This window comes from Rhinoderma darwinii, chromosome 1 (genome assembly GCF_050947455.1).
Source record: "Rhinoderma darwinii isolate aRhiDar2 chromosome 1, aRhiDar2.hap1, whole genome shotgun sequence".
Taxonomy (NCBI): domain Eukaryota; kingdom Metazoa; phylum Chordata; class Amphibia; order Anura; family Rhinodermatidae; genus Rhinoderma; species Rhinoderma darwinii.
The window spans coordinates 99,189,481-99,209,155 of NC_134687.1; the positions used below are offsets into that span (position 1 = coordinate 99,189,481).

Here is a 19,675-nt window from a genome sequence, read left to right on the forward strand (position 1 = left end):
GAAACCTAAGCTTCTGTTTCCCTCACCATTGATATCAATAACGGAAACATTGCTAAAGGTTTCCGTTTCTCACCGTTGCGACAAGGTTCCGTCAAAACAACGGAACCCTGTTACAATGGTGACAAATGGAAACCTTTAGCAATGTTTCTGTCACCATTGATGTGAATGGTGAGGGAAACGGAAGCTTAGGTTTCCGTTTGCCTCTCCACTTAGGGTTTAACCCACAAAACCCCTCAACGGAAGGGCAACGGTGATGTGAACACAGCTTTTGTTAAATATACTTAATTGTGTGTAAGTGCTGTGTTCTTTTTTTTTTTTTTATGCTATGGCTAACTAATTTGATATTAACCAAGACAATTATTTAAAAAAATCTTGGTGGTGTCCAACTTGTATACAGCATCTATTATATAACCGAGAAGGACGTGGTGTCCGAAGATAACATAGAGCCCTGCCCAGAAAGAGCTCCGCCCACAGCCCAACCGCCAGTTAGCTCCGCCCACAGCCAGAAGACTGAGGAAGGAGATGTGAGTGATTAGTGGTGTAGCTATAATGCCCCCTCCCTCCCATACACGGTATAATGCCCCCCTCCCTCCCATACACAGTATAATGCCCCCTCCCTCCCATGCACAGTATAATGCCCCCCCTCCCTCCCATACACAGCATAATGCCCCCCTCCCTCCCATACACAGCATAATGCCCCCCCTCCCTCCCATACACAGCATAATGCCCCTCTCCCTCCCATACACAGCATAATGCCCCCATCTCCCTCACATACACAGTATAATGCCCTCATATGTACGGACCTAATAGAAAAATAATAACATACATTCTTACCTATCCTCATTCCCCCGCCGGGTGGAGGATCCTTCTCCTCCTCCGGTCTGTGCGATGTGAGTGACTCGGTGCAGACAGGCGCGATGACGTCACTACATCGCACCTGCCTTCGCCAAGCCGCTCACAGCACACTGAGCACAGTGCAGAAGAGGCAAAGCATCCTCCACCCGTCGTGGGAACGGGGATAGGTAAGTATGTATGTTATTATTTTATCTATTTGGTCCGTACATATGGGGGCATTATACTGTGTATGGGAGGGAGGGGGCATTATACTGTGGGGGCAGCTATGGGGAGCATTATGCTGTGTGGGGGCTACTATGGGGAGCATTATGCTGTGTGGGGGGCAGCTATGGGGAGCATTATGCTGTGTGGGGGCAGCTATGAGGGGCATTATATAGTGGGGGCAGCTATGAGGGGCATTATACTATGGGAGGAGCTGATATGGGGGGGGGGCATTATACTGTGTGGGGGCAGCTATGGGGGCATTATACTGTGTGGGGCATTATACTGTGGGGGGCAGCTATGGGAAGCATTATACGGTGTGGGGGCAGCTATGGGGAGCATTTATATATATTAACAGACCACTGCATTCCTTTTGCTAGCAAATCCTCTATCTATAACAAGTATACCTTATATACCTTTTAAGATCAGTTAGATACAGAGCAGTACTAGTGGTCGCATTGGCCCTCCGAGAATTTTACAAGTGTCTGGGGGAATAGTGATCAATGTACTGAAAATAAAAAGGAGGCTAACATTACCATGGTATCTTGTATATATCTTACTTCTACTTCCAATATGTTAATGTCTGCTGTTATATAAAGTATATACCAATTTAAAATGAACGCACGACTTTGTTTGTATATAGCAAGGAGCGAGTCAGTCTTCAGTAAAATAAAATCTGTTATTGGTGGTTTACTCACCTTTGCATTAATTTTTTCCAGTACTTCATAGAAACACCAGGGGCCACTGATAATGCCTTATCCCACTATAAATAAAACCATACAATATATAAGCACAGTACTGTATATTAATAACTACATTGACTAGTATTCACAAATACTAAATACAATCCGGTTCATGTATCTATAGTGTGGTTTTAACATATTTTTTCTAATACCTATACCCCTACGTATGCAACATATTTATAAAGATATCATAGGATAGTTCAGAAATCTGAAGTAAATTCTGTATGTGTCCATTTACTTTCTTGGAAATAATCTGCCGTTCATCGGTATTATACTTTGTTAGTAAATATGGAGTATGAACTGTCCACCATATTTTTACATTTATTTTTTATACGACAATTGATACATGACCACTTATATATGTTTTACAGATTGCCTAGAGCATACTTTTACTTTTGGATAACCTCTGTAACGCAATGTTAACACTACATACTTATTATACTGTATTCTTCTTCCTTCCTTTTTGTTTTTGAATAGATGAAAATAGAGAAATTACGAAAACAGATTGGAGTCTACGGTGAGCTAAGTTCTGATTCAGTAGAACCGCAGGAGGGCTGTGTACAGTAGACATAATACGGACAAGTGAGACCGGCCTAATGCTCATTTATGGAAAGTTTTTAGTTCGTAGTAGCAAGTACCTCTCCAAGTTCCACCAAGAGCTCACAGTATCTTTGGATCTGTCCTAGTCTCAAGTGGATCTCAGCAGCTTCCTTTAGCCTTTCTTCTTTGCTTGGAGCACCTATACCACCACCGAATTTGGACATCTTCACGGTTGTTAACTCTTGAGCTTTAGACTGTCAGAACACAAACGCATGCTCTATGTTTACGGACATGCCTCTAAGGTTACTCAACACATCACAAATATATGTTTTTTTCTAGTAGAGCCGTTCTAAAAGACTAATATACAGTACTTATTGCATTTATCCTAATGAATGTACGGGGGCATTTTTGTAGTGTAGAGTTAGGGTATGTGCACACGCAGTGACCAAAAACGTCTGAAAATACGGAGCTTTTTTCAAGGGAAAACAGCCCCTGATTTTCAGAAGTTTTTTGAGCAACTCGCGTTTTTTGCAGCGTTTTTTACGTCCATTTTTGGAGCTGTTTTCATTGGAGTCTATGAGAAAACGGCTCCAAAACGAGGCAGTCATTTTACGCGTCGTCGTTTGACAGCTGTCAAACGACGACGCGTAAATTACAGGACGTCGGCACAGTACGTCGGCAAACCCATTCAAATGAATGGGCAGATGTCTGCCGACGTATTGGAGCCATATTTTCAGGCGTAAATCGAGGCATAATACGCCTCGTTTACGCCTGAAAATAGGTCGTGTGAACCCAGCCTTAGTGTGTTGCTCTGTGTATTACTCAACATGGCACATGCCCCTTTGGGGCATATGGCCAAGCTGCGTACATTTTAAGTAAAGTTGCACGATGTGTGACTAAGTTATTTCATGAGATTTCCTCCATTCATACATACAGCTGCTTTCAAAATTCTGTTGGTTGCCCCTGGAAACAGACACCTGTCTAGTTCTATTTTAGTGTCTGAAATGTGATCTATAGGCCCTTATACACGGGCCAATGATTGGGTGTACATGCGTTTATACTAATGCTTGTTCCCGATCATTGCCCTGCGTAAACAGGACAAAGATCAGCCAATGAATGTGCAAATGCTCGTTCAAAGGCCGATCACATCTTTTATGCGGCAAAAAAGATGGTCAACACTCGGCAGCACATCTCCCTGTGTGAACAGGGAGATGTTCTGCAGACATAATGCAAATGCATGAGGACGAGCGATCGTAGTAACATTCGATTATCCCCATACTAAACGATCATTGCTCTATTTGATGAGAGCAAACAAGCGCTGATCGACAAGCTGTCTTGTCGATTGGCACTCGTTTTAAAGGTGGTAAACAAGGGCGATATCTGCCTGTGTAAAACCACCTTAACACATTGTGTTGGGGCACTAATGTCAACAATGGCCGATGCATGCTTTAATGATCTACTCAAGAAATAGAAATAATACGGTACTTACAGTTTTGAACCTAACTAGATGCTTCATGTGCATAATTCCTTTGCAATAGTTTTGAGGAAGTAAACTGTCGTCTTGACCTTTTAGCACAGCAACTAAGTCCCATAAATTTTTACTACCACCTGGAGGCTGAAGAAGGCAGAAAATTGTTAGGGTAAATACTGGAATTAGTGCTGATAATACTGGAATAATACATCTGAGTGAATCTGGGCTTATTTCAACATTTTATATTTCAGCATGCTGGTGCCTAATAATTTGAAATGACAAATTATCGGTAGTAGATAGGGAGCTAGCTGGATAGACATGGACATCATCATGGTCCCTGAATATTGAAAATTCTGAATTATAGAAAGGGTATAGATAAATACGATAAATACCTAAAAAGACAGATCGATAGATCTAGTGAAGGATGCGTGTGTATATATATATATATATATATATAGAAACCATAGGACAAAGTAACGGCACCGGGACTTCCAGATAGATGAAAAAAGGGTGGATTTATTCACCTCAAGTGAGCAGCGACATTTCGGTTAGTCACAGAACCTTTCTCAAGCTGTACAGCACTACACACATTGTCAGATATAAATAGGAGGTACATCCAATAATTAACATAAAACTAATTGATGTACAATTTACAAAAATCAAGTGTATACAGAAAACTTTCAACCCATATTATGGAACAGTTGTTCAAAGTGCATTAGTACAATCGTACTTTCATATATCAAGTGCAGTGTACGTGGATACAAAATATGTAAAAATAATCTACTGTGCTTCAATTGGCAATTAGGTTAGTCACTGAAAGCTGCAGAGGCCAATCTAAGAAATATAGATATATGTAAATAACACAGGAGGTCATACATTACCAATGTATTACACACCTCGAGACAGCAGCGTTCGCGCACGTCTAATGCGCATGCTCAAAGATGGCGCCAGGACTGGAAATAGAGTCTGTGGAACGCAAGCGGTGAAAAAGTAGTTCCTCTCTAATACCAGATAACTGATATTAGATAGGAATGTCCTCCTAAGTGGTAAAACTTCTAGGAAAAAGAAGGTTTGCGTTCCTTTTGTTTCTACATTCTCGGCGATTAGTCCGTGAGATCTTGAGGAAAAATTGGAGTGTACTGGGTAGAGCATTTCCTGATACCGTTGAGTTTCAGGAGAGACCCATGATGGCCTGTAGAAAGGGCAAGACTATAAAAAATAGTGTGGTTAGGGCTGACATTGGTTCCAGCCGTAAGGGACAAACTTTTTTGGCTCCTCCGAAACAGGGTTGTTATCCCTGTTTTGGGATGTAATATGTGTAATAACATGATCAAGGGCAACACTTTTAACCATCCACAAACCGGTAAACCAATGACCATTCGGGGTTTCTACTCTTGTCAGACAGCTTTTGCCATTTACTTACTTAGTTGCCCTTGTGGTCTTCACTACATTGGGGAGACCACAACGGAGGTAACATTGAGGATGAGGAATCACAAGTCCAACATAAAAACAAAAAGACGGGATCTACTTGTATCCAGAAACTTTTCGGATAATAATCATGGGGTGTCATAATTTAGATTCAGGATTATAGATTCAGTACCCCCAATGAGACGAGGTGGGGACAGGGAGCGGGCCCTTAAAAGAAAGGAATTGGAATGGATATACAGACTTGAAACTATGTCTCCCAAGGGATTGAATGTGGAATACCCGTTTGGTCCACATATTTAGATATGCACTAACTGTGAAGCGATTTGATGGCTGCACGAAAGTAGCAGAGGCCTGTTTTATGTGATCGCTATTGGTCTACGATAATTATATGTTCTCTTGGTTCTTTAACTATAAATTCAGAAATGTAGTGTGTTAGAATCATGGAATAGATATTTTTTTTATACATACACTATTTTCATATAGCTATATGGTACATGTAGATTCAGTTACTCTTTATTAGATAAAATTTTCATTTTAACAGTATTCTATATATATGTATCCCCCAGAGATTTATGGGTGTGGATCGCGTTTGAAATCCCATATTGGATAATTCTCTTCCCACTAAATTTGATTTGTAGTGAAGAATATCTAGTTGAGCTACACTGTCATAACTGAGTATTCATCACTGTACTATTTGAAAGTAGATGTCTTATATATCTTTTTCCCATGGTTCACACACTATGTTACCTATGCAGTATTATCTTTACTGCTTTTGTCCCATATGCACGTAAATTCTGAGGTTTTTAGAACCGTGACATTGGGTAACGCAGCCCGCGCATGCGCAGAAGGGCTGGACCGCAAGTTCCGATCCTGCGCATGCGCACTGGTGACTTTTTCACCACTTGCGTTCCACAGACTCTATTTCCAGTCCTGGCGCCATCTTTGAGCACACGCATTAGACGTGCGCGAACGCTGCTGTCTCGAGGTGTGCAATACATTGGTAATGTATGACCTCCTGTGTTATGTACATATATCTATATTTCTTAGATTGGCCACTGCAGCTTTCAGTGATTAGCCTAATTGCCTATTGGAGCACTGTAGCTTGTTTTTGTCCTGGTGCCGTTACTTCTGGTAACATGCACATGGCCTAATATACAGCTGTGTGGAGTGCTGTGTTCATCTACAATTAGACTGTGTATATGTATATATATATATATATATATATATATATATATACTGTACTGACGTCTCTTCTCCAAAATGTTGACATACCACTGACCCCGTGCCAACCTACGTATCAGGTAATTTCCTTCTAATCTGGCATATTTTTGTCACATGCCAGGTTAAAAAACTTTCCAGGACTTTAGGTGCTGGATTATTGGACTTTCACTTTCTGCAAAACAGCCACTATGCTAGGTAAGATTTTTTTGTATTTAAATATAAATATATTTTTGTATTCACTGTAGTATTTACCAAAATTGCATCAAAATGTATCTTAGGCTTTGTTCACATCTGCGTTTGGGTCCCGTTCTGACGTTCCGTCTGAGCTTTTCGTCAGAACGGGACCCTGAACAGACACATCACAATTTATTTCAAAGACTACGATATTGGTTCCGGCAAAACGACGAGTCCGGTGCACAACAGAGACAAACGGCAACCATGGGCACTGGATCCGTCACCATTGAAATCAATGGTGGTGGAAACGGAAACCTCTGGTTTCCGTTTGTGTCTGTTCAGGGTCCTGTTCTGACGGAAGCTCCGACAGAACATCAGAATGGGACCCCAACGCAGATGTGAACAAAGCCTTAGATGTAGCTTTATATACAGTTTGTTACCAGTTCCAGCTCAATATATAAAGTAAAGTTCTACTTATGTAGTCAATCTAATGATTATATTAGGAATTTAAGGATTTAGGTAGGTGTCATTTATAGCACTCTATTCTCAATGTTATTATGCAGACAAATGCTGATTTCATTAACCCCTTTAGGACGCAGCCTGTTTTGGCCTTGTGGACACAGATGATTTTTTTCAAATCTGACATGTGTCGCTTTATGTGGTAATAACTTTGGAATGCTTCAAATTATCCAAGCGATTCTGAAAATGTTTTCTCGTGACATATTGTACTTTATGTTAGTGAAAAAATTTGGTCGATAAATTCAATATTTATTTGTGAAAAACGTCACATTTTAGAGAAAATTAGCAAAAATTAGCATTTTTTTAAATTTTAATGTATCTACTTGTAAAACAGATAGTAATACCACTCAAAATAGTTACAAGTTAACATTTCCCATATGACTACTTTATGTTTGCATCGTTTTTTTTCACGTCCTTTTATTTTTCTAGGACGTTACAAGGCTTAGAACTTTAGCAGCAATTTCTAGAAAATTTCAAAAGGCTATTTTTTCAGGGACCAGTTCAGTTCTGAAGTGGCTTTGAGGGCCTTATATATTAGAAAGTCCCCATAAATCACCCCATTTTTAAAACTGCACCCCTCAAAGTATTCAAAACCGCATTCAGAAAGTATTTTAACCTTTTTAGGCGTTTCACAGGAATTAAGGCAATGTAGAGGTGAAATTTAAAAATGTAATTTTTTTTGCTGAAATCCATTTGCAATACATTTTTTCTGTAACACAGAAGGTTTTACAAGAGAAACGCAACCCAATATTTATTGCTCAGATTCTGCAGTTTTTAGAAATATCCCACATGTGTCCCTAGTGTCCTAATGGACTGAAGCACCAGCCTAAGAAGCAAAGGAGCACCTAGAGGATTTTGGGGCCTCGTTTTTTTTAGGAATATATTTTAGGCACCATGTCAGGTTTGAAGAGGTCTTGTGGTGCCTAAACAGTCGAAAACCCCCATAAGTGACCCCATTCTGGAAGCTACACCCCTTTTACAAGGAATAAAGGAGAAAAAGCACCCCAACATTTGTAAATCAATTTCTCCCGATTACGGCTATACCCCATATGTGGTAATAAACTGATGTTTGGACTCACAGCAGGGCTCAGAAGGGAAGGAGCGCCTTTTGGATTTTGGAGCACAGATTTTGCTGGATTGGTTTTCAGTGCCATGTCGGGTTTGCAACGCCCTGGACGGACCAAAACAGTGGAAACCCCCCAAAAGTTACCCCATTTTGGAAACTACACCCCTCAAGGAATTTTTCTAGGGCTATAGTTAGCATTTTGACCCCACCGGTTTTTTGTAGAATCTAGTGGAATTAGGCCGTGAAAATTAATATCAACATTTTTGTCCACTAAAATGTTGAATTTTTTAATTTTCACAAGGGATAAAAGAGGAAAAGCAACCCAACATTTGAAAAGCAAATTCTCCCGAGTACGGCAATACCCCATATGTGGTCATAAATGTTTTTTTATTAGAAATTAATGAACCCTTTCAGGACTGATCCTTTTTTTGCTTTTTCATTTTCGTTTTTCACTCCCAGCATTCCAAGAGCCATAACTTTTTTATTTTTCCATCAATAGAGTGGTGTGAGGGCTTATTTTTGCAGGAGGAGTTGTAGTTTCTACTGACACCATTTAAAGTACCATATAAAGTACTGGGAAAATTGAACAAAAATTATTTGCGGGCTGAAATTGGAAAAAAACTCCATCGTTTTTGGGGTTTTGTTTTTACGTCTTTCACCATGCGGTAAAAACGACAACTTAGTTTTATTCTGCGTCTCAATACGATTACGGTGATACTAAATTTATATAGGTTTTTTTATATTTTACTACTTTTACGGAGAAAGACTTTGTTAAAAAAAATAATTGTTTTTTATCATCACATTCTGAGAGGCATAACTTTTTTATTTTTTGGTCAATTGAGCAGTCTGGGGGCTTATTTTTGGCAGGACGAGCTGTAGCTTTTATGGTACATACAACTTCCTGATCACTTTTTATTACATTTTGTTTAGACCTAAGGTAACCAAAAAACAGCGATTTTGGCGTTTTAAATTCTTTATTTCTTACAGCGTTCACCGTGCGCAATAAATTACATTTTATTTTATTCTGCGGGTCGGTACGATTACGGCGATAGCAGATGTATATAGGTTTTTTATGTTTTGCAGCGTTTGCACAATAAAATTACTTTCCTATAAAATAATTAATTTTCTGTGTCACCATATTCTGAGAGCCATAACTTTTTTATTTTTTAGTCAAAAAAGCTGTGTAAGGGCATGTTTTTTGCGGGTTGGGTTGTAGTTTTTATTGGTACTATTTTGGGGTACATGCAACTTCTTTATCACTTTTTATTCTATATCTTGGGAGGGGTGGTGACCAAAAAATAGCGATGCTGGCATCGTTTTTCATTTATTTTGTTTGCAGTGTTCACCGTGCAGGAAAAATAACATTATAGTTTTAGAGTTTGGATCGTTTACGAACGCACTGATACCAAATATGTGTACTTTTTTTTTTACGTTTTCATTTTTTTCCTATAATAAAAGACTTATTACAGGAAAAACAAACTTTTTTGTTAACACATTTCTAAAACATTTTTATTAACTTTTTTTTTACTTTTTACACTTTATTTTTTACCTGCAGCTCTGATTGCTGCTAGAATACATTACACTACCTAGGTAGTGTAATGTATTACAACTTTCAGTGTGACGTCAGTCACACTAACAGTAAGTCTACGAGGACCAGCCATAGGCTTCCATACATGGAGAACCCGGAGGTTGTTGTCTGGCCTCCAGATGCCATCACAAGCATCAGCAACCCCCACGATTGCATGGGGGGCTGCCGATGTGCGATGTACAAACCCCCTAAACGCGGCGATCGTAATTGATTGCCGCATTTAAGGGGTTAATTGACTAAATTAACTGTCGGGGACAGCTGACCTCCCGGTTCCCGATGCACACCTTGTCGCCGACAGTGTGCATCGGGAACGACACAGTGACTTCCTGTCATTCTGACAGGAAGCCTATCAGGACCAGCTGGAGGTCTGCCGATATGCTAAAAACCCCTAAAATGCGGACCAAGGTCTGACGATATGCTAGAAGCCCCTAAAATGCGGCGATCGCTGACAGTGTGTGCCGGAAACAACTCAGTAACTATACATCCTCGTGCGGGAAGTAACCTCCCGCGACGACGTATAGTTACAGACTCGTGCAGATAGGGGTTGTATGAGATTAGAAAAACATGAATACTATCTTCCAGAAACCGCACCATTTCATTTGTGTCTGGTAGTGCAGCTCAGCCCCACTCAATTTAATTTCAATACCAGACACAGCCCATGAAAAAGAGTGATGCTGCTTGAAGAAGACAGCCATGTTTTTTTTAATCTATCTCACACAATCCCTTTCATAACATCAAGTTTATTTTTCACCCCTTCTCGACCGTCCACTGTCTGTTGATGGTAGGCAGTGCAGGTCCTGAATCTACAGCGACGTCTATTGGCGTTGCTGTAAAAGAGGATAATGAGTGTTCCAGTGAACGTTCATTCTCTAAGCAGGAGCTGTTACTAGCTTTGATTGCCAAGGTCCATGACCGCAGTATGAGCTAAGGGAACTCCCCCTTTCGATTGCGTCACTGGGTTAACCGTTGACTCGATTGGAGACTGAGGGAAACCTCTGCAGCCAGTCTTGGGGACCTAGAAAGGGCCCCAGGTCTGTCTGTTCTGTATGTCTGCTGTTAGAGCACACTATGTATTGCCCTAACAGCATCTTTTGTCATAAAGACACAGTATAATTTATTAACATACAGGAGTATGCTAATACATAATAAGTATAAAGTAAAGTCGTTAAAAGGTTATCCATTCATGGGATTAAAAAAATAAAAAAATAATAAATAAAGAATTGTCCACAAAAAAAGTAATTATTTAGTATAAAATATATTTTATTGTCCATACATTACATAAAAACAAAAAACCGACACATATGAGGTATCTACACGACGGCAATAATTTATTTAACAGGTTACTTAGAGTAAAATGTGAACGGTATAAATAAAATGAACAGAATAACCATGACTATAGTCGCTATTTTCTAAATTCACACTGCAAAAATAAACTTTTTTAAATAAAACTAAACCTCATACAACCACATCGCTGAAAAAAAAAGTTATGGCTCCTGAAAAGCAGAGATTCAAAGACAAACATTTTTTAGTGGTCATTAAAGCCTTTCCAGGCCTGGCAATTGAGGGGTTCATTGTAAAAACATGGTACTTACAGAGAGACATTCAGAAAACCATCTCAGTTTCTTGCTCCTCAGATTACCAGTCAATTTGTCCACTTCTTGTTTAATATCACGAGATACTTTCCCACAAAGTAAAGGCGGGGCCCCAGACTCCATGGCACGGTCTATCAGATGAAGAAAATAAAAATATAATATTGACAAATTAATCACTTTAAGGGTCGTTCACACAGTTTTTTGACACGTTTTTTTGACGTGGAAACCGCACCAGAAAACGCGCCAAAAAAAGGGCCGAAAATGCCTCTCAATGATTTCAATAGGGGGCGACGGCGTTTTTTTCCCACGAGCGGAAAAAACGGCTCGTGGAAAAAAAAATAAAGGGACATGCCCTATTTTCTGGCATTTACGCCTCTGACCTCCCATTGACATCAATGGGAGGCAGAGAAAGCGTATTTTGGCCGCAGGCGAAAAATGCTGTGAAAAACGCTGCATAAATCGGCGTGCAGGCAGAACAAAATCTGCCTCAAAATCCCAAATGGAATTTTGAGGCAGATTTTCTGCCTGCAAAAAACTGTGTGAACCCAGCCTTAGGGCTTGTCCACACATAACAAATTTCTGCAGGATTTCCGCTTGAACTAGCAGACAATCCGCTGTGCGTTTTTTACTGAAGAAAATGTGCGGATTTTCCGGCGTTTTGGTCAAGCCTGTGTACGGTGATATCTCCTCTGAAAATCGCAGCATTTCAGTCCACTTTCCGCAGCAGTAATTGACTTGCTGCGGAACTAAAAATATGCACCGCAAGTTCATTTCTGGACTGATTTTTTCCACAGTGTGTGGATGACATTTGTTCTTTCACACCCACTTCACTGCTACTGTGTTCTGCATATATTCCGTCCACAATTCCGGACGGGAAATACGCAGCAATTCCGTTACGTGTGGACAAGCCCTTAAATGTAAGTCTTTCAGTAATCATAAATAAGATGATCACTTACCAGTGTTACCAATTACTTCTTCCCAAGGTCGGTCTGCCAGGATATTTATTTGAAGAGGTGAAATCAATGGGGTTAGTGACCAAAGCCTCACAGTGGAGTCCCGTGAACAAGATGCCATAGTGAACGGTCGATTGGGATGGCATGTTAGACCTAAATAATATAGAAATCAGATAGATCCATAGAATAACAATCCTGGGACATATTTTCTTAGAACACTGTGTTGTTCAGTTCATTGTGTTATTCCTCCTAGAAATGTATGAATAAATTGACAACTGGGTGTTACCATTCCCCGTTAAAAGTGTGGGTACCTACAGTCTGACTCTGTCAGCACTAATTGGACATTGGAAGTCTGTGTAGGTAAACATCCCAACTAGTAACACCCAGTTGTCAATATAGTCTTAAAGGGAATGTGTCGCTAGAATTTTATTTTTATTTTTTCAGTTAAAAAATTTGAATTTAAAGAGGCTCTGTCACCAGATTTTGCAGCCCCTATCTGCTATTGCAGCAGATAGGCGCTGCAATGTAGATTACAGTAACGTTTTCATTTAAAAAAAACGAGCATTTTTGGCCAAGTTATGATCATTATTGTATTTATGCAAATGAGGCTTGCAAAAGTACAACTGGGCGTGTTGAAAAGTAAAAGTACAACTGGGCGTGTATTATGTGCGTACATCGGGGCGTGTTTACTACTTTTACTAGCTGGGCGTTGTGTATAGAAGTGTCATCCACTTCTCTTCACAATGCCCAGCTTCTGGCAGTGCAGACACAGCCGTGTTCTCCAGAGATCACGCTGTGACGTCACTCACAGGTCCTGCATCGTGTCGGCACCAGAGGCTACAGATGATTCTGCAGCAGCATCGGCGTTTGCAGGTAAGTCGATGTAGCTACTTACCTGCAAATGCTGATGCAGAATCAACTGTAGCCTCTGGTGCCGACACGATGCAGGACCTGTGAGTGACGTCACAGATCTGCACTGTCAGAAGCTGGGCGTTGTGAAGAGAAGTGGATGATACTTCTCATCAGAACGCCCAGCTAGTAAAAGTAGTAAACACGCCCCGATGTACGCACATAATACACGCCCAGTTGTACTTTTACTTTTCAACACGCCCAGTTGTACTTTTGCAAGCCTCATTTGTATAAATACGAAAATGGTCATAACTTGGCCAAAAATGCTCGTTTTTTAAAAATAAAAACGTTACTGTAATCTACATTGCAGCGCCTATCTGCTGCAATAGCAGATAGGGGCTGCAAAATCTGGTGACAGAGCCTCTTTAAGTGATTACACATTGTTTTAATTTTTTCACAAGTCAGGAAATATTATAAATTAGATTCTAATTTATAACATTTTCATGTGCTGGCCACTAGAGGGAGCAGTTTCCAAAATTGCAGCATGGTCACTGTGGTAAAGCAACCTCATTGATTTATGCTGCAAATTTGAGGGGGACACACTCTCCTCTAGTGTCCTCACACAATCCCCCCTCATTTCTTCTGGTTAGTGCCAGGAGAAGGAAGGGTTTCAATGTCTTCAAACCTCCTACACTGTGTGCCGCTATTTTCTGAGCGACTGCACAGTGTAGGAGGATTAGATACAGGGCTCAGCAGACAGTATAACACGAACATACACGAACATAATACACACGAACATAATACACACAAACATACACGAACATAAATTACCTGCTCCTGCCGCCGCCTCTGCAGGTCTACGCTCCTCTTCGTTGCGCCTTCGCTTCGTTGAACATATGGCCGGAAGACACAGCCGGAAGTCGTAATCTTACTGTCCGGCAGCGGCTTCCGGCCAACATGAAAATGACGCCGGATTTCGCTCTACGAACGAGCTTCGTTTTGGTCTTTGTGGGGGTTGTATGTGACGTATAGCATCTCTGTATGTGTCGTTAATCGACACATACAGAGATGAAAAAAAAAAATGGCAGCCCCCATAGAGAAGTAAAAGTAAGGGTATGTTCACACGCAGTGAGCAAAAACGTCAGTGGAAAACAGCTCCTGCTTTTCAGATGTTTTTTTAACAACTCGCGTTTTTTTGCTGCGTTTTTTTACTGCCGTTTTTGGAGCTGTTTTTCAATGGAGTCAATGAAAAACGCCTCCAAAAACATCCCAAGAAGTGTCCCGCACTTCTTTTGATGAGCCGTCATTTTACGCACCGTATTTTGACAGTGACGCGTAGAATAAAGGCTCGTGGGAACAGAACATCGTAAAACCCATTGAGGGCAATGGGCAGATGTTTGTAGGCGTATTAGGGGCGTTTTTTCAGGCGTAATTCGAGGCGTAAAACACCCGAATTACGTCTGAAACCACTGCGTGTGAACGTACTCTAAGAATACATTAATAAGTAAAACATGAGAACACAATTAAATTAAATTTTTGAAAGTATATTAAAAGCAATATGATAAAAAAAATTAAAATAAAATCGTGACACCTTCCCTTTACATTTCTAGGAGGATTAACAGCAAAATGGCACAAGTTGAGTTCTAAGAAAAGATGTTCCAGTATTGTTATTTCACGGGGAATGCAATTATTTACTAAAACAGACACGTCAGGAGAGATGACAGGTCCTCTTCATAATGTTGTCTCAAAATAGACTTTTACATTTTCATTATGTCATGTTAGGCTGGGTTCACACTAGCATGTTCGGTCCGTAATGGAAGGAACGTATTTCGGCCGCAAGTCCCGGACCGAACGCACTGCAGGGAGCTGGGCTCCTAGCATCATAGTTATGTACGATGCTAGGAGTCCCTGCATCTCCGTGGAAGTACTGTCCCGTACTGAAAACATGATTACAGTACGGGACAGTTGTCCCGCAGCGAGGCAGGGACTCCTAGCATCGTACATAACTATGATGCTAGGAGCCCGGCTCCCTGTAGTGTGTTCATTCCGGGACTTGCGGCCGAAATACGTTCCGTCCATTACGGACGTAACATGCTCGTGTGATCCCAGCCTAAGGCACACTGATGAGGACCCAGGAGCTACAACAACACCAGTCTTCAGAGTTAACTGGACAGGGGCTTACAGTGGCCCTATAATAATTATGTTATTTTTAGTTGACAGATAATCCTTTGTGTGCCACTGACCAGGCTTTAGTGGTCTTTCCAGAGCTCAATAGACTACTTCTGAAAAAGGATTTCCAGCAGCCGCTCCTAATAAAGTGCGGCCATACTGTTCTATGTTGTCCCTTCTTCATTATGGCGGTTGTCTCAGAAGAATGGTCAGTGATTGATAATAATGGGATGACCATGTGCCCTCCAGTGAAAGCCGAACAGACCTGACAGGAGGCAATGTGGCACGGCACTTTCCCCCACCGATTGAACATTGATGGAATGTCCTAGTGAAGCGATGTCTTCACTGTGACAACTCCTTTATATTCTCAGAAACTGACCAGCAACTCACATTATGCAAATTCTTTTAGTAACAAACTGTCAATTTAAAGAGGCTCTGTCACCAGATTTTGCAGCCCCTATCTGCTATTGCAGCAGATAGGCGCTGCAATGTAGATTACAGTAACGTTTTTATTTTTAAAAAACGAGCATTTTTGGCCAAGTTATGACCATTTTCGAATTTATGCAAATGAGGCTTGCAAAAGTACAACTGGGCGTGTTGAAAAGTAAAAGTACAACTGGGCGTGTATTATGTGCGTACATCGGGGCGTGTTTACTACTATTACTAGCTGGGCGTTGTGTATAGAAGTGTCATCCACTTCTCTTCACAACGCCCAGCTTCTGGCAGTGCAGCACTGTGACGTCACTCACAGGTCCTGCATCGTGTCGGCACCAGAGGCTACAGTTGATTCTGCAGCAGCATCAGCATTTGCAGGTAAGTAGCTACATCGACTTACCTGCAAACGCCGATGCTGCTGCAGAATCATCTGTAGCCTCTGGTGCCGATGTGTCCTGACACGATGCAGGACCTGTGAGTGACGTCACAGTGCTGCACTGCCAGAAGCTGGGCATTGTGAAGAGAAGTGGATGACACTTCTATACACAACGCCCAGCTAGTAAAAGTAGTAAACACGCCCCGATGTACGCACATAATACACGCCCAGTTGTACTTTTACTTTTCAACACGCCCAGTTGTACTTTTGCAAGCCTCATTTGCATAAATACGAAAATGGTCATAACTTGGCCAAAAATGCTCGTTTTTTAAAAATAAAAACGTTACTGTAATCTACATTGCAGCGCCTATCTGCTGCAATAGCAGATAGGGGTTGCAAAATCTGGTGACAGAGCCTCTTTAACCATAAAGTTAAAGGAAATTTATATATATTTTTTGGTTCTCAATGTTAATAATAATAATAAAAAAATAATCTTTATTTATATAGTGCTTTTTAAAAAAACAATTCCTTCTCTACAAGCAATGGAAGGACTATAAGTGGAGAGAAGTAACTACATTTTAACCATGTCACACAGGTACAGAACTGAGTTTAGTAAATATAATGGAGAGAATTAACATACCATATACATCTGCCCCATGATCATACACCGTATCCAAACAGGTTCCATCCCTGGTGTCCCATACTCGTATAGTGTAATCCCAGCTTCCAGATATTAGAAGGTATGGTATTTCTGTATTCCACATTAATCCCCGGACAGGGGCAGTGTGGCCACTTAGAACATTTATACAGGCATCTTGTGTGTAGTCCCATATCCTTACAGTTCTGGAAGCAATATTAGAATATAAGATAAGGATCGAATTTATATAGAAAGGAGCATTGCCCGATGGTTCCCTCATGCAAGGATTCAGCAAACTGGATTTTAACTTTTCCAATCCTTTGCCTCCCCTTAGTGAAATATCATGTCAGCCGAGCCGAACATGTTAGTACGGAGAACTGGGGGCTGATAGCTAACAATTATTCATGTCTATGGCTACCATTAGACTCCAAAAGCATTTATCTAATAACCTTGTTATCAGACTAGAGATAGTGAAGTGAGAAAAATGTGGTCAAATATTGGAACCTCATAAAGCTTTGCATGAGGGTACCCAATATAATGTAATTTCTGGTCATAGACATAATGAAAACAACCATTAACACGTACCTCTAGTTATAGAAAACGTCTGATATGTCATAGAGGCATGTAGGGAGGTCTCATTGATAGTTCAAACAAAGGGGCTGTGGCATAGTCTGTGGCTTATCTTCACCTTTCCTGGATTAAGCCAAGAAATTTTCATCGGAGCCACAGTCCTTTGGTTCTTACTATATGGACATGTTAGAAGTTCTTATTGGTGGGGCTACATAGAATGTTATTCCCAACAATGAGTAATGTCTCTATGACAACATTTAACAATCTGACAATTTAATGGGTTTTCCAACTGGGCAGTCCCTCTTTCAAAGCAAGCAGCCCTCTGGATCAGATGAACCCCAGCGAATCAGGCAGGTGCTCAAATTAAAGGGCACACCTGCAATACATGGTCACACCAAGTCCTCCAGAGTGGATGGCGGTCTAAGCAGCTCTGATTAGGAAAGCCCCTCTCGCAGATCAATATGCCCTGATATGGAGTACGGATAGGACATGTCCAGCCTATCCACCATTGTTAACAATATGGTTGTAAATGAAAAAATATTCAAAACCTTCCAATCCTGCTCGGAAAAAACCCTCCAAAAAATACTAGTAACTAGAACCCTACTATATCTCAACCCCGCAGAAAATATATGTTACCACTCATTGTCAATAATTGAAGTAATTGTCCAACCTACCCATCATCTGAGCCACTGCATAAAATGCCTTCTCTCAGAGGAGACCACCGTACATGGAACACCTTGGCTGTATGTCCAGTGAAAACCTTCAAGGGTTGATCAGAGCTTGTGGCTAGGTAATATACTCTGACATTTTTATCTTCACAGCCAGTTGCAATCATATCTCTATATGGAAAACAGGAAATAAAAAATAAATCAATTTTGATATTGCTCCTGCTTCCCTAACAATTACATATAACATATACATGAAAGATGAACAATACACAGGCATATCGAGACAATCCTATTATATTTCCTGACTGTGTTTTTATGGAAGAAGGTATAATAAATGTATGGGACTGTTCTTCTCCTCAACTATGAAGTAGGAGTCCCAGCTCATTGTATAAGTGCCAATGGTTATATAACTATTTTAAGTAAGACGCTCTAAGGGTATGTGCACACGACCAATTTTCAGGCGTAATGGAGGCGTTTTACGTCGGCAAATATCTGGCCATTGCTTGCAATGGGTCTTACGATGTTCTGTGCAGACGAGCTGTCATTTTACGCGTCGGTGTCAAAAGACGGCGCGTAAAATTACGGCCGCGTCAAAGAAGTGCAGGACACTTCTTGGGACGTAATTGAAGCCATTTTTCATTGACTCCAATGAAAACCTGCTCCAATTACGTCCGTAAAAGACGCCGCGAAAAACGCACTTGTGAAAACATTGGAAATTTAGGAGCTGTTTTCTCCTGAAAACAGATCCGTAATTTCAGACATATTTGGCGTTGTCGTGTGAACATACCCTAATACTCAGTGAAAACAATCCTACTTTTTACACTTTTTTTTCTGATAACATCGATGTGTTTTCTCATAAACACAACTGTTCGGAAAATGGTCGAGCTTACTTTTTTTTTTTTACGAAAAAAATCTCACCAGGACAGACTCTCTTCGACTAATGCATCTGTATGAAAGAGGTTGCAATTGCACCCCCTTGAGTTGCCCCTTCACACGAATTGCCAGAAATTTAAGTTATAGAAATTCACCCAGCACCAACCCAATAATGAAAGGACTTTGGCAGAGATGGCTCACGGAGCGGGAGGTGTATATGACAAGTTATTTTCTTTCTTTTTACCCACTAGCATTATTAAATGATCTATAAGATACCCCAATGTAAGGTGAGGTCATTTATTAGAATGTATTATGAAAATACGCATAGTATAGTATAAGATATTATAAAAGACTAGCAATGTACAATGCTTACTTGTTGTTTTGGCTCCAGTCACAGCCGAAAACAGCTGCTGGATGTTTGTACTTGTGCAAAACTTTACCATCAATTGTTCGGATAATGCTGAAACAATTACAGATAATAGTAAACAATTACAATCACAGACTGTGTATTAACTATACAAAGTAAACCACCGATCTGCATTGGACATAGATCACACTGTATTATGGAGCAAAACTCACCAGAATCCATCTCCGCTACAGGTGGCAATGCGCTTAGAATCCTTGTGGCTCCATGAGATGCAGAAAATGCCATTTTTTCCATGCTTTAACGAAAAATATGATGTAACATACATCGGTATACTTGCAGGTATAAGTGGAAACTGCTAAGGCCTCATTCACATCTGTGTT

General features: G+C 40.6%; 1 protein-coding gene across 5 annotated transcripts in view; it reads right to left on the reverse strand.

Annotated features, from left to right (window-relative positions):
* Positions 1-19,675, reverse strand: part of WDR17 (WD repeat domain 17) — a 128,466-nt gene that overhangs the window by 30,485 nt on the left and 78,306 nt on the right. For all 5 annotated transcript variants that reach the window (XM_075860237.1, XM_075860238.1, XM_075860235.1 and 2 more), the window contains 9 exons: positions 19,508-19,590; positions 19,302-19,388; positions 18,062-18,226; positions 16,821-17,023; positions 12,355-12,504; positions 11,399-11,529; positions 3,829-3,954; positions 2,438-2,593; positions 1,755-1,819 (listed from right to left, as the gene is read on the reverse strand). In XM_075860237.1, coding sequence (XP_075716352.1) covers positions 1,755-1,819; positions 2,438-2,593; positions 3,829-3,954; positions 11,399-11,529; positions 12,355-12,504; positions 16,821-17,023; positions 18,062-18,226; positions 19,302-19,388; positions 19,508-19,590 — 1,166 coding nt within the window. The remainder of the gene's footprint in view (positions 1-1,754; positions 1,820-2,437; positions 2,594-3,828; positions 3,955-11,398; positions 11,530-12,354; positions 12,505-16,820; positions 17,024-18,061; positions 18,227-19,301; positions 19,389-19,507; positions 19,591-19,675) is intronic.